The sequence below is a fragment of the Narcine bancroftii genome, chromosome 1 (genome assembly GCF_036971445.1).
Source record: "Narcine bancroftii isolate sNarBan1 chromosome 1, sNarBan1.hap1, whole genome shotgun sequence".
NCBI classification, from domain to species: Eukaryota; Metazoa; Chordata; class Chondrichthyes; order Torpediniformes; family Narcinidae; genus Narcine; species Narcine bancroftii.
The window spans coordinates 199617740-199632103 of NC_091469.1; the positions used below are offsets into that span (position 1 = coordinate 199617740).

The 14364-nt window shown below is 45.3% G+C and overlaps 1 protein-coding gene across 1 annotated transcript; it reads left to right on the forward strand.

The window, feature by feature from the left end:
• The first annotated feature begins 1121 nt into the window (after window positions 1-1121).
• On the forward strand, window positions 1122-9468 carry LOC138737331 (uncharacterized). The gene is made up of 2 exons (XM_069888088.1): window positions 1122-3384; window positions 3811-9468. Exon 2 carries the CDS (start codon window positions 6027-6029, stop codon window positions 8034-8036), a length of 2010 nt encoding a protein of 669 aa, XP_069744189.1. The 5' UTR covers window positions 1122-3384; window positions 3811-6026; the 3' UTR covers window positions 8037-9468.
• The last annotated feature ends 4896 nt before the right edge of the window (window positions 9469-14364 follow it).

The window sequence follows — 14364 nt, forward strand, 5'->3', positions numbered from 1 at the left end:
GAGATGCCCCTCATTCTCCAATGAGTACAAGGCCAAGAGCTGTCAAACATTTATTTTATAATAACCTTTTCATTCCCAGAATCATCCTTGTGAACCTCCTCTGAACACTCTCCAACGTCAGCACATCCTTTCTTGAATGAGGAGCCCAAAGCTGCTCACAATACTCCAAGTAAGGTTTCATCAGTACCATGAAAAACCTCAACATCACACCCCTGCTCTGAAATTCTATTCCTCTTGAATTACCTGTATTTGTCCATATCCTTTTAAACTATTCCTACAATGGCGTGAAGCAAGGCTGTGTTCTCGCACCAACCCTCTTTTCAATCTTCTTCAGCATGATGCTGAACCAAGCCATGAAAGACCCCAACAATGAAGACGCTGTTTACATCCGGTACCGCACGGATGGCAGTCTCTTCAATCTGAGGCGCCTGCAAGCTCACACCAAGACACAAGAGAAACTTGTCCGTGAACTACTCTTTGCAGACGATGCCGCTTTAGTTGCCCATTCAGAGCCAGCTCTTCAGCGCTTGACGTCCTGCTTTGCGGAAACTGCCAAAATGTTTGGCCTGGAAGTCAGCCTGAAGAAAACTGAGGTCCTCCATCAGCCAGCTCCCCACCATGACTACCAGCCCCCCCACATCTCCATCGGGCACACAAAACTCAAAACGGTCAACCAGTTTACCTATCTCGGCTGCACCATTTCATCAGATGCAAGAATCGACAATGAGATAGACAACAGACTCGCCAAGGCAAATAGCGCCTTTGAAAGACTACACAAAAGAGTCTGGAAAAACAACCAACTGAAAAACCTCACAAAGATAAGCGTATACAGAGCCGTTGTCATACCCACACTCCTGCTCGGCTCCGAATCATGGGTCCTCTACCGGCATCACCTACGGCTCCTAGAACGCTTCCACCAGCGTTGTCTCCGCTCCATCCTCAACATCCATTGGAGCGCTTTCATCCCTAACGTCGAAGTACTCGAGATGGCAGAGGTCGACAGCATCGAGTCCACGCTGCTGAAGATCCAGCTGCGCTGGATGGGTCACGTCTCCAGAATGGAGGACCATCGCCTTCCCAAGATCGTGTTATATGGCGAGCTCTCCACTGGCCACCGTGACAGAGGTGCACCAAAGAAAAGGTACAAGGACTGCCTAAAGAAATCTCTTGGTGCCTGCCATATTGACCACCGCCAGTGGGCTGATATCGCCTCAAACTGTGCATCTTGGCGCCTCACAGTTTGGCGGGCAGCAACCTCCTTTGAAGAAGACCGCAGAGCCCACCTCACTGACAAAAGGCAAAGGAGGAAAAACCCAACACCCAACCCCAACCAACCAATTTTCCCCTGCAGCCGCTGCAACCGTGTCTGCCTGTCCCGCATCGGACTTGTCAGCCACAAACGAGCCTGCAGCTGACGTGGACTTTTACCCCCTCCATAAATCTTCGTCCGCGAAGCCAAGCCAAAGAAAAATAATTCGTATACTAGTATTTGTCAAAATGTCTTTTTAATGTTCTTATTGTATCTGGTTCTCTAGTTTCTTCTGGCAACTTGTTCCATATGCAGAATGCCCTATAAGTGAAAATGTTGACCTTCAGGTGCCTCTTAAATCTCTCCTCTCATATTAATTCTAAGCTTTCAAGTTCTAAGCATCCAACAAATCCATGCCTTGTAGTGGCCCACGGCTCACTCCATGGGCTGACACAGCAGAAAGTCGTCAAACACAATAATCGGGCTGACAGCATGCGGGATGAGATGCCTGCTCCCATCAGCAGCAGGAATAGCGGTTGAATTGGTCAATCACAGCCAGCGGATTGCAGGGGGGTCCAATCCGGGCCCACGCATCTGGGACAACCAATCAGCAACTGGCCTCGCTCAAGCCATGCCTTGGTGGTGACATGGAGGCTGCCTATAAAAGGCAGAGCTGCAGCCCAATAAAGTCAATGTCGATTGGCATGTGAGTCTTCTTTCTAGCTTGAGCTATAACTGAGCTATAACCATAGTGACCCCACTCTAGTGGTGACCCCAACTGGTCCAAATAGCACTTTGGACCCAATGACGGAGGAACATCCTACAATCAATGCTGTAGTGTTGAAGCTGCTGGGCTTCTGGATGTCACAACCACGGGTGTGGTGGCATCCCCTGTGTGTTCCAGGGAAAACCCAAGGTCGGCCATCATCGATGGCTGCGATGACCGGCCAATTGCATAGCCTTCTCCACATCCAAGACTTCCTGTCAGGCTGACATTTCTTGGTGGGCACTGGGGCACAGTACAGTGTCCTTCCCCCGTCCAGCCTAGAGAGCTTCGAGCAGCAAACAGCCCCAACATTCGGACATTCAGCACCAGTACAATTCCCCTCCACTTTGGGGACCAACAATTCACCTGGAAGTTTATGGCGGCGGCTGTACAACAACTATTACTGGTTGCTGAATTCCTGAGAGCCAACTCACTACTGGTGGATATTAAGGGGCATCAGCTGGTACATGTCTAGACATTTCAGACACTCTCGTTCAAGGGCACCAAACTTACTAACCCCCATCTACGCTCAGTGAGTACTGCCGACAACAAATTCGCTCAAGCCTTAGTGGAATTCCCCTCCATCACTACACCCCATTTCAACTTGACAGAACCCAAACACGGGGTGAGACACCAAATTATTAGGGAGGGCCCTCCTTGTCCCCTCCACTCCAGGGCATTGTGTCTCCCCCCCCCCCCCCCCCGAGAAACTCAACCTGGCTAGAGAAGAGTTTCGAAAGATGGAGGAACTTGGCATATTGCAGCACTTTGATAGCCCATGGGCATCCCCCCTCCATATGGTACCTAAGGCAGCAGGAGGTTGGAGGCCATGCGGAGACTACCGCTGCCTAAATGAGGCCACCATGCCCAACAGGTATCCGGTGCCCCATATTCAGGACTTCACTGCTAATCTGCAAGGAGCACAGATATTCTCTAAGGTGAACCTCATCAGGGGATATCATCAGATCCCAGTTCACCCTGATGACATTTCCAAAACTGCCGTCATAACCCCCTTTGGATTGTTCGAATTCCTCCGCATGCCATTCAGGTGGAAAAACGTGCTCAGACTTTCCAAAGGTTGATGGATGAAGTGGGCCAGGATCTGCACTTCGCCTCTGTCTCCATGATGACATTTTAATAGCCAGCCACACCTGCACCGAGCATGCCGCTCACTTAAGACTATTGTTCTCCAGGCTAAGTGAGTTTAGTTTAACCATCAATGCAGTCAAGTGCCATTTTGGCTGAGAGACCATTGAATTCCTGGACCATCGCATTGACCAACATGGGACCAGGCTGTTACCCACCAAAGTGGAAACTATTCGTTCCTTCCCCAGACCAACGACTGTGAAGGGACTGCAAGAGTTTGCAGGTATGGTCAATTTTTATCATCATTTCATACTTGCAGTGACCTGCATCATGAGTCTGCTATTTCCCCTCATGGCAGAGCCCGGTAAAGACATTCAATGGACACAGGAGGTGACCGAGGCTTTCCAAGCAACTAAAGATGCCTTGGCCCAAGCCACCCTTCTTGTGCATCCCAGGACAGATGCCCTGACCGCCCTCATGGTTTACGCCTACAGCACAATAGTCAGGGGTGTACCTGAGGAACTGGTTAACGGACAGTGGCAGCTGCTAGCCTTTTTCAGTAAACATCTCAGGCCACCAGAGCTCAAGTACAGTACCTTTGATAGGGAGCCGTTAGCGCTCTACCTGGCAATTCAGCATTCCGTTACTTTCTGGAGGGCAGGAAGTTCAAAATTTACAAAGACCACAAACCACTTACCTTTGCTTTCAGCAAGATGCCAGACCCATGGTCAGCCAGGCAACGGTGGCACTTGTTCTACATATCTGAATTTTCAATGGACATTGAACATATTGCTGGTAAGTCCAATGTGGTTGCCGATGCCCTATCCCGTCTGGCTATCGAGCAGTGCACGACCCCGCCCCAGGTATCAATTATGCAGCCCTGGTAGATGTGCAGCAGGCAGACCCTGACATACCAGTGTACCAGACAGCACTTACCAGCTTGCAATTGGAGGACATCCAGATGGCCCTAGGTAACCTCACGCTGCCCTGTGACACTTGTAAGGTAAAACATCATGAGATGGGAATGTGTAGGGAGTTACCCTGTACAAGGCTGTAACAAGAAGGGGAGGTGTCCTTGTACTCCTGTTAGGTAAAACATCATGAGATGGGAATGTACGGGGCAGTAACAAGATGTGAATGCATCCTTGTACTTACAAGATAAGAGAGACATTGATGGATTGAGAGGCAGGAAGCTAGCAGGGAAAGGATAGCAACAGTTTTAGTCATTGGACAAGTAACAATGCAGTCAAGTGCCATTTTGGCTGAGAGACCATTGAATTCCTGGACCATCGCATTGACCAACATGGGACCAGGCTGTTACCCACCAAAGTGGAAACTATTCGTTCCTTCCCCAGACCAACGACTGTGAAGGGACTGCAAGAGTTTGCAGGTATGGTCAATTTTTATCATCATTTCATACTTGCAGTGACCTGCATCATGAGTCTGCTATTTCCCCTCATGGCAGAGCCCGGTAAAGTCATTGGACAAGTCATCATGATATGATGATGTTCTAAGCACATATCCAAGGGTATAAAAAATCACCATTTTGCTGATAACGGCAGAATGCATTCTCCGGCTAACTTTGTTAGTCGCAAGTGTTACAATCCGGTAATAAAGTACAAAGAACCCTGATTTCGACTCAGTCTGGTGTTTGTCTCACTCATTCATGAACAAAGCAGACCTAACACACTTCAACTGATAAACCGTGCCCCATCATTCCGGCTGCATGGAGGAGGCGAGTTTTCAATTCGGTCCACAATATCTCACCCTGCATACAGGACTACAGTTAGAATGGTGGCCAACAGGTATGTCTGGCATGGCCTCTGTAAAGAGGTCACTCAGTAGACCAAAACATACACTCAGTGCTAGGCATCCAAGGTCCAGACCCACATTAAAGCCCCTCCTCAGCCTTTCAAACCTACATGCCAACATTTCAGCCACTTGCATATTGACATTGTGGGACCCCTACTTGTATCCAGAGGTGAACATTGTCTATTGACCATGGTCGACTGGATGACAAGATGGCCAGAAGCAGTGCTGCTACCTGAAATCTCCACGGAGACATGTGCACGGTGTAAGGTAAAACATCATGAGATGGGAATGTGTAAGGAGTTACCCTGTGCAGGGCTGTAACAAGATGTGAATGCATCCTTGTACTTACAAGATAAGAGAGACATTGATGGATTGAGAGGCAGGAAGCTAGCAGGGAAAGGATAGCAACAGTTTTAGTCATTGGACAAGTAATGATATGATGATGTTCTAAGCACGTATCCAAGGGTATAAAAAAATCACCATTTTGCTGATAACGGCAGAATGCATTCTCCGACTAACATTGTTAGTTGCAAGTGTTACAATCCGGTAATAAAGAACAAAGAACCCTGATTTCGACTCAGTCTGGTGTTTGTCTCACTCATTCATGAACAAAGCAGACCTAACAATTTGGTGACCCCGACGTGATGGGTGAGTGGACACTGGACGACGGTTTCTGTTTTTCTTGACAATCATCTCAGCCGGCTGATAAAAAGGTCCAGAGAAGCCTGTTTTAACAAAATTCTCTCTTTTAAAATCTTTATGATTGTCAGTAAGAACTGGAGATCGGACAAATTAGACGACCCTAATTGAAGGTCGTCACCTGCCAGGATTGTAACACGTAAGTGGTTACAGATAATAGAAAAGTCCTTAAGGTGGTTGAATGACATTTGATAAGTGCTTCGCCGACAAACTACTAGAGTTTAAAAAGTCTTTATTGTGTCGTTGCAAAGTCCAATAGAGTGAGAAGGTGGTCTATGAACAATTGAGGACCTGAGTTTTCTGCCCTAAACTGGTTATTAAGAGGAGAAATCTCCCACGTGAAGGTTGGGCTTTGAAAGAAAACAAAGGTTCAGGCTTATTGGCCTCAATTGTATCTGAGAGACTGACTTATAAATGTCCGGTAGGTATGATAATGTCTGTACACTTGAGAAGTTAAGAATTTATTTCCCCAATTCGCCGTGGTGGAATACCACAGCAGACACTAGAGACCTTGAGACAACAAAAAAAGTACTCAGGGACGCCTGCCTGGTGAACAAGAACGACGACAGAAGGCTGCGACAGCTGTGTCCGGATCAGGTAGGAGATATTAATGAAAAAGTTGACAAACTCCTAAGAGACACCCAGTTTATTCGAAATACTTTTGATAAGTTAAATGAGGGTATTCCCAACATCACCAAGGAGATAAAGTTACGTAAATTCATAGATTGGTACAGGGAAACAGGACAAAAGTATAGCCCAAATATTTGGTTTTCTAGTTGTAATTTAACTTTCAGACCCCTTTGGGAAAACAGAGAGTGGAAAACGAGCAATCAGAGTATACAGGACAGTCTGAAGTCAATTGGAGGACAAGACTTCGAGACTGTTCTTTTAAAAGATATTAGTCATCCAGCTTGCAAGGGGACATTTTTAAAAGCAATTTTCGTTGACATAGATCCCCTAAACAGACAAAAACCTAAATTAAAACAGGCATTAGAAAGCGGTCCCGCAGCTATGGCTGTACAGTTGCCTGCTAAGACTTTTGACCAAGTTATTAAGGAAATTAATCAGGAATTAGAGGAGCGAAATACCAGTAATGCGGCATTGGAAAAACAAAAAATGCTCCGAAAATGTGTAGACCGCTGGAGGAAGAGGGGTTGGTTACCCGGGGGCACTGAGATGTTCCTGACAGGTGAGGGAAACAAAATTTTAAAACGTAGAGTCTTAGGCAAGCTGGAAGAAACAAAACGGGACACAGAAAACAAAATCTTTAATCGCGAGTCAGCAAAAAAGAGGGTGAGAGACAAGGAGATTCAGTACCGCGATGTCCTAGCTCTATTTGAAGAATTTGGTCTCCCTGGTAACCCACCTGTTACTGCCCCTGTAGAAATAGCTTGTAGACCCCCGCCCTATACATATGTGGAGTCAAAAGGTGCCCCTGGCACCCCAGATGGGATCCTGGAGTCACGTCCCTTATATCCAGATATTGAGACACTGGGGTGTGACAAGAACCTCGGGAATAGGGACACATCAGACGAGGTACAGGCCCCTTTAATAAAAATAGAAGGGGGAGTAATAGATGTGGAGACCCCTCTGGAGTCCAAGAAAATAGAAAAGGAGTTAGAGATACAGAAATGGAACATGAAAAAGGTTCAGGATAACATTAAAAACTTAAACAGAGATATTAATGTGCTGGGGCAGATCAGTGAGGATCAAAAAGAATTAATGGTAGGTGTATTGAAGGAAGTGGAAAAGATAACTACAACACTGTCAGGAGAAATTAAAGCTGAAGGAATGGTAATAGGAGTAAAGGACGAAAAGTGTAGTACAGATGAGGAAACGAGATACAATCCACCATGGGAGGAAAGTAAAAGGAAAAGACTCGGGAGGGAGAAAAATAGACATGCCTACCTGGACATAGTTAGGACAAAAGAGAAAGATGTGAAACAACTAAACTATGGCCGAAAAGATTATCTTAGAGATGAACGTGACCAATATACCTTTGACCCTGAGACATTGGAAGCTGATAGGGACAGTGACAGTGACGAAGAAGAGTCAGAACAAGGTGGGATAAATAAATGCATGCCAAGAGTAAAGAAGGAGCAGAAATCCCCAAAATTGAGATATCAATGCCCATTACTGATCACGGGACGGGGAACTCAAAAATATGTACCCTGGTCACGAATGGACTTAGAGAGTTTAATGAAAAAACTACCTCCGTTGAGTAATGGGGCTAGTCCATGGATTTCTTGTTTTGAGCGAGAAACCTGCCAAGAACAATTAGCACTCGCAGATGTCAGAACTATCATGATAAAATTAAAGGCAGGAGGGAGACGAGGATTCCCTAGAATTGCGCCACACAGAGAGTTGGCTGTGGAGAAAAAGGAGGAGTGTTGGACTCTTGGGGCTGGGAGGAAGGAACCCTGATGGGGTATGGATTGATGCCATTGGCCAAGCCCGGAATATTCCGGACGAATTTAAATTAGCCGATGAGATTGCAGCTGGGTTTGAAAGCTTTCCTGTTTTTAGTGCAATTTTTCCCATCACTGTAAATAAGAATGTTAATAGGATCAACCTTATTCACTATAATGTCCAGCGCCTTGCAAATTTGACCAGGGACGTTGTTGAGGCAATACATCAACAACTGTCAGAAACTTCCCTTATGACACTTCAGAATAGGATAGCGATTGATATGGTCCTGGCAGAGAAAGGTGGAGTGTGTGCTATGTTTGGAGATCTATGCTGCACTTCTATCTCTAATAACACAGGGCCAGATGGATCACTCACTAAGGGGTTAACGAAACTTAGGGCATTGGCGAAAGAATTAAAAGCCCAGTCTGGAGTCTCCAATCCTGTTTTATCCTGGTTACAGGGAGTGTTTGGGAGATGGAGCACATTGTTAGGACAACTTTTGCTGGGTTTGTTCATTTCTGTATCAATTTTTATCACTTGTGGCTGTTGTTGTATTCCATGCATTCGAACGCTGGTCACGAGGACCATAGAGAGAGCCTTTGCTGACCGTGATGAACTGCCTCCGAAATATCAAGCTGTGCAGGCTGTGGAGCAAGACTATCTCACATTACAGGAGGCGGAGAAAGTTGCTGAGATCGATCTGGAGTCTGAAGGGGAATGTGATGGGAAGGAGGGATTGTGAATTAGATTGTTACACATATAATTTTAACCTTGCTTGTAACCTAAATATTATAACCTTGATTGTAGAACAAATATTATAACATTGATTGTAACACAAACATTATTAATCAGATTGTAGAACAAGTATTATGAATTAGATTGTAGACCATATGTTAACTTGGGAATTTACTAATGTACGGGGGGTTAGCTAGTTTTTTGCTTGGGGGCAAATGGGATGAAACTTGTAAACGGGCAATGGGATCGGGGTGACGGATGGGGGGTGTACGCAAAGGAGGGTTGGGGGAGCCCTCGCCCACCAGCCGAACTACCCTGTGAACAGAACCCGTATAGAGCTTGGCAATAATAGGCGAACTAATGTAACGCGGTGGTAGCATAGTCAGGGCGAGATTGTCCTCTAAAGAGGACAAAGGAGGGATTGTAAGGTAAAACATCATGAGATGGGAATGTGTAAGGAGTTACCCTGTGCAGGGCTGTAACAAGATGTGAATGCACCCTTGTACTTACAAGATAAGAGAGACATTGATGGATTGAGAGGCAGGAAGCTAGCAGGGAAAGGATAGCAACAGTTTTAGTCATTGGACAAGTAATGATATGATGATGTTCTAAGCACGTATCCAAGGGTATAAAAAAATCACCATTTTGCTGATAACGGCAGAATGCATTCTCCGACTAACATTGTTAGTTGCAAGTGTTACAATCCGGTAATAAAGAACAAAGAACCCTGATTTCGACTCAGTCTGGTGTTTGTCTCACTCATTCATGAACAAAGCAGACCTAACAACGGGCATTACTGAACACCTGGGTGGCACGTTTCAGGGTCCCTGTACACTCAACATCTGACAGGGCGGCCCAATTCACTTCTAGCCTGTGGACTGCCTGAGCAAATGCCCTGGGGACTCAACTCCACCACACCACAGCATACCACCCACAGGCCAACGGGCTGGTGGTGAGATTCCACAGGCACCTGAAGACAGCTCTGATAGCCCGACTCACTGGACCGAACTAGGTATATGGATTTCCTTGGGTCCTGCTAGGCATCCGCACCACCCCGAAAGAGTATCACGAGGTATCCTCTGCCGAGTTAATCTATGGCACAACCCCAGTATTCCTGGGCAAATTCATGACAGCTTCCAAGGACTTGGGGGAGCTCCCGGCGGCTACATTGCCTCGACTGTGTGAGCGCCTGGGTTCACTAGCTCCAGTTAAGCCCAGAGCTCATGGACAAGCCAGCACCTTTGTTCCAAAAAACTTTGCAGACTGTCACTACGTATTTGTCCGACGCAGGGCCCACCAGCCACCCCTTCAATGGCCTTTTGAAGGGCCATCCCGCGTCATCAGACACAATGGCTCCACTTGCATATTGGACATTGGTGGCAAGGATGAGACCTTCATGCTCGACTGGCTGAAACCAGCATATTTGGACAATAACCAGCCAGTTACTCATCCGACCCCCATGGCGCAGGGGATGGCCGCCAAAAGGCAGTGTTCTGATTGCCGGTTCTTGGGGGGGGGGTTCTGTAGCATTCCGCAGCCCACTTCTTGGACTGACCACAGTAGATAGTCATCAAACATGACAATCAGGCAGAACGTGGGATGAGATGCCTGCTCCCATAGGTCACAGGAATACCAGTTGAATCGGCCAATCACAGCCAGCAGATCTCAGGGGGTCCAATCCGGGCCCACACATCCGGGACAACCAATCAGCAGCTGGCCTCATTCAAGCTATGCTCCAGTGGTGACACAGCTGGCTGCCTATAAAAGGCAGAGCTGTAGCCCAATAAAGCCAGGGTCAATTGCATTCCCTTGGCGTGCAAGTCTTCTTTCTATCTCGAGCTATAACCGTAGCGATCCTGCTACAGCCTCTCATTTATACAAAGAGAGAATGTTCCAGGGTTTTGATAGGGTTGTACCCATGTAGTATAAGAAACATAATGGAAATTTATCCTGGAAAGCAATATTGACAATCTATTTTTAATTTTAGTGATGTTGGTTAAAGGACAGATACTAACCAGGAGACTCTCTAGCTGTTTTCCCTCATTTTAATAGCTCATATGAAAGGTGGCATCAATGATCATCAATGAGGAAGGATGTACTGACAGTACAGAGGAGGTTCACCAGGTTAATTCTAGAGGTAAGTACATGGATGGGAGAGGCCTGGTGGGTTATAGAATGGGAGCAGGTCAGTGGGACTAGGGAGATGATGGTTGGCACAGACTAGAGGGGTCAAATAGCCTGTTTTCAGTGCTGCAGTGTTCTATGAGGGGGTTAACACATGAGGAGAAATTGAGTCACCTGGGGCTATACTCGCTGGAATTAGAAGAATGAGAGGGGATCTTGTAGAAATGTATAAAATTATGAAAGGCACAAATAAGATAAAGATAGGTAAGTTGTTTTCATTGGTGGGAGAGACTTGAATTAGGGGACATAACCTGATGAGTCAGGGCAGTAGATTTAGGACAGAGATGAGGAGGAACTGCTTTTCCCAGAGGGTGATGAATCTATGAATTTTTCTGCCCATTGAAGCATCAGAGGCTACCTCATTAGACATATTTTGGGCAAGAATGATAGATTTGTACATAGTCGAGGAATTGAGAGATATGGGGAAAAGGCAGGTAGGTGGAGATGCCTATTATCAGATCACCCATGATTTCATTGCATTGTGGACCAGGCTCGATGGGCCGAATAGCCTGTTCTTGCTTCTATTTCTGATGTTCTTATGATCATATGAACACTCCCTCACTGCACTGGTTATCAGGCACTCAAGTTGCTGGAGAGAAATGTTAACCTTCAAAAGCAAGATTTGTACCAACAAAAGCAATGCTGTGATGAGAAACTATACTCCATCAATGATCTCCAGGGGAAAAAATATCACTGATTTGTCTAAATATTCTTTTCTTGACAAAGTTACTATTAACAATTTACTAGTTCATGGGTTAATAGTAAAATTGAAAGATTTTGGTTTTACTAAAAATCTTGTGCAGTGTCATTCAGGACAACCCTATAGAACTACGACCAAATAGTAATTAAAAATTTTTTTTTTGTCAGAAACACAACAGCCAATGTTTAGCCCAACCAACTCCACAAACATAATGAGAAAATAATAATCCACTTTAACTTTTCTACATCGGTGAGACCAAACGTAGATAAGGCGATTAATTTGCGTATCAGCTGTGCTCTGTCTGCAAAGGCCATCTCACCATCCTGGTTGCAGCCATTTCAAATTCTCTTCTCCATCCCCACGCCCTTCTGTCCCTCTATTCCAAGTAGCATCCCTGTCAATCTCTTCTGTGCTTACTTTCTATTTCTACTGCAGAAGGCGGGGACGGGGTACTGAACTTTAAGATCAGCCATGATCTCGTTGAATGGTGGAGCAGGCTCGAAGGGTCGAATGACCTACTCCTGCTCCTATCTTCTATGTTTCTATGGTTATTCCAAGAATTGAAACTATAAACAATATTCCAAGTGAGGTCTAACCACTGCAACATGACATCCCAATTCTTATTATGAAATGGCTCCAGATGGTGACTGCCAAGAGCTTAAATTTGCTCACCCTCTCCACCTCTGATTCCCAAATGATCACTGGATTGTATGCCTCTGGCTTTCCTTCTCTGAAGTCAACAATCAGCTCCTTAGGTTTGGTGATATTGAATACAAGGTTGTTGTTGGTGCACCATTCAGCCAAGTTTTCAATCTACTTCATGTTTGCTAACTCATCACCTTTCTTTATACAGCCGACTATAAAGGTATCATATGGTGTTATTATGGTACTGACCCACAAATTCATCGGTGAATAAAATTCCTTCTCCCATAATTCCATCTGATTTTCCATCTTAACCTTCCTCTGTATGCTTAGACAACCTTGTTGGCTATTTACGAATACACCTGTTGATAATTTCCAGTATTTTAGTGCACACTGTAATCTCCTAACTCTTTGTGGTAACATTAAGCAGATGATCTCTACAGCCATTTCATAATAAGAATTGGGATGTTATGTTGCAGTGATTAGACTGCACTTGGAATAATGTTTACAGTTTCAGTTCTTGGAATAACTACAGGAAGGATGCAGTAGAAATAAAAAGTATAGAAGAGATTGACAGGGATGCTGCTTGGAATGATGGGATAGAACGACGTTGGGATGGAGAAGGGAATTTGAAATGGCTGCAACCGGGATGGGAGATGGCCTTTGCAGGCAGAGCATAAGTGATGTTCAAATTGGTCACCTTGTCTGCATTTGGTCTCACCGATGTGGAGGAGCCCAATTCAGGAGGAGCAATTGCAGTGAGCAAGTTTTTGGGAGGTGTACATGACTCTTTGCCTCACCTGGAAGGACGGTTTAGATCTCTGGATGTTGGTGAGGCAGGAAGCGTAACCGCAAGTGCTGCATCTCTTGTAGTTGCAGGGGAAAGTGCCAGGGGTCAGGGAAAGGTAGGTGGGGAAGGATGAAGGGACCACGGAGTCATGGAGGGAGTGGTCTCTGCAGAAGGCAGATAAAGCTGGGGAGGGAAAGATGCCGCTAGTGCTGGATCCTGTTATAGTTAGGAGAAATTATAAAGGAAGCTTTTTTATGGAATCTAGGAGAAATAATTCAAATTAAGAAAGTTACTTTGATGAGAGAGAAAGCAGAGCAGATTTGTTTTAGTTTATTTTACAGGATAATGATAGTTGAAGCATGATGGTTCTAGGAATTAAAGTCAGGAAGTCACATATGAGGCAATCTTTATTTTTCTCTGCACGATCATTCAAAAAATTTTGTCTGCCTTTAGATAATTCTGGTTAGAAAAAGAACACTAACAGCAAATAAATGAAGACTAATCATGCAATTATTTTCTGGACCATTGGAAACAAAATTCTCTCCAGTGGATCATCTGCTGGTGTATAAATGGACTCCGTGAGAATCAAATTAAGGCAGCTCCCTTGGAAACAATTGCAGATTGCATTTTCTAAAAGACTTGGAGATAAAAATATCAAGCAAGTTGTAGTGACAAATCAGTTGTCAAACTGTATGAAGCTAAAATAAATCCACCTGACTCAACAGAATTTTAATGAAAAATAGATTGATCAATTAGGAAGCAAGATAGTCGCACGATCCTCAGTGGTAGGGAAGCACAGTGATGCAATCCATAGAGCTGCTGCCTCTCACAGCTCCAGCAACCCAGCTTCAGTCCTGATCTCCATGTTGTCTGTATGGAATTTGTAGATTCTCCCCATGACTCTGAAATTTTCTGTCATGAAGCATAGTGGATGCTCAATCATATGGGGATACTTAAAGAGGAAGTTGATACATCTTTGAAAGATTGGTGAATTGACAGTGATGGGGAACTAGCACAGAAGAGAGTCCTGGGGAAGATCAGCTAGAATCATATTGGAAGTCAGGGCAGGTATGCAGGATTGAGTGACCTATTCCTGATCCTCTCATGTTCCAGGAATGCTCTGGTTTCCTCCCATATCCCAAAGGCTTGTGTTGGTAGGTGAATTGGCTGCTGTATATTGTTGGTTAGTAGTAGAATCTGGGGCAAGTTGATTGGAATGTGATGGAAATAAAAATGGGATTGGTGCAGGATTAGTGTTAGCAGGTGCTTGCTGGTTAGTGCAGACTTTGGGC

Excerpts from the sequence above, each read along its gene's own strand:
- LOC138737331 (XM_069888088.1), top strand. The coding sequence starts at position 6,027 with ATGTCCGGTAGGTATGATAATGTCTGTACACTTGAGAAGTTAAGAATT.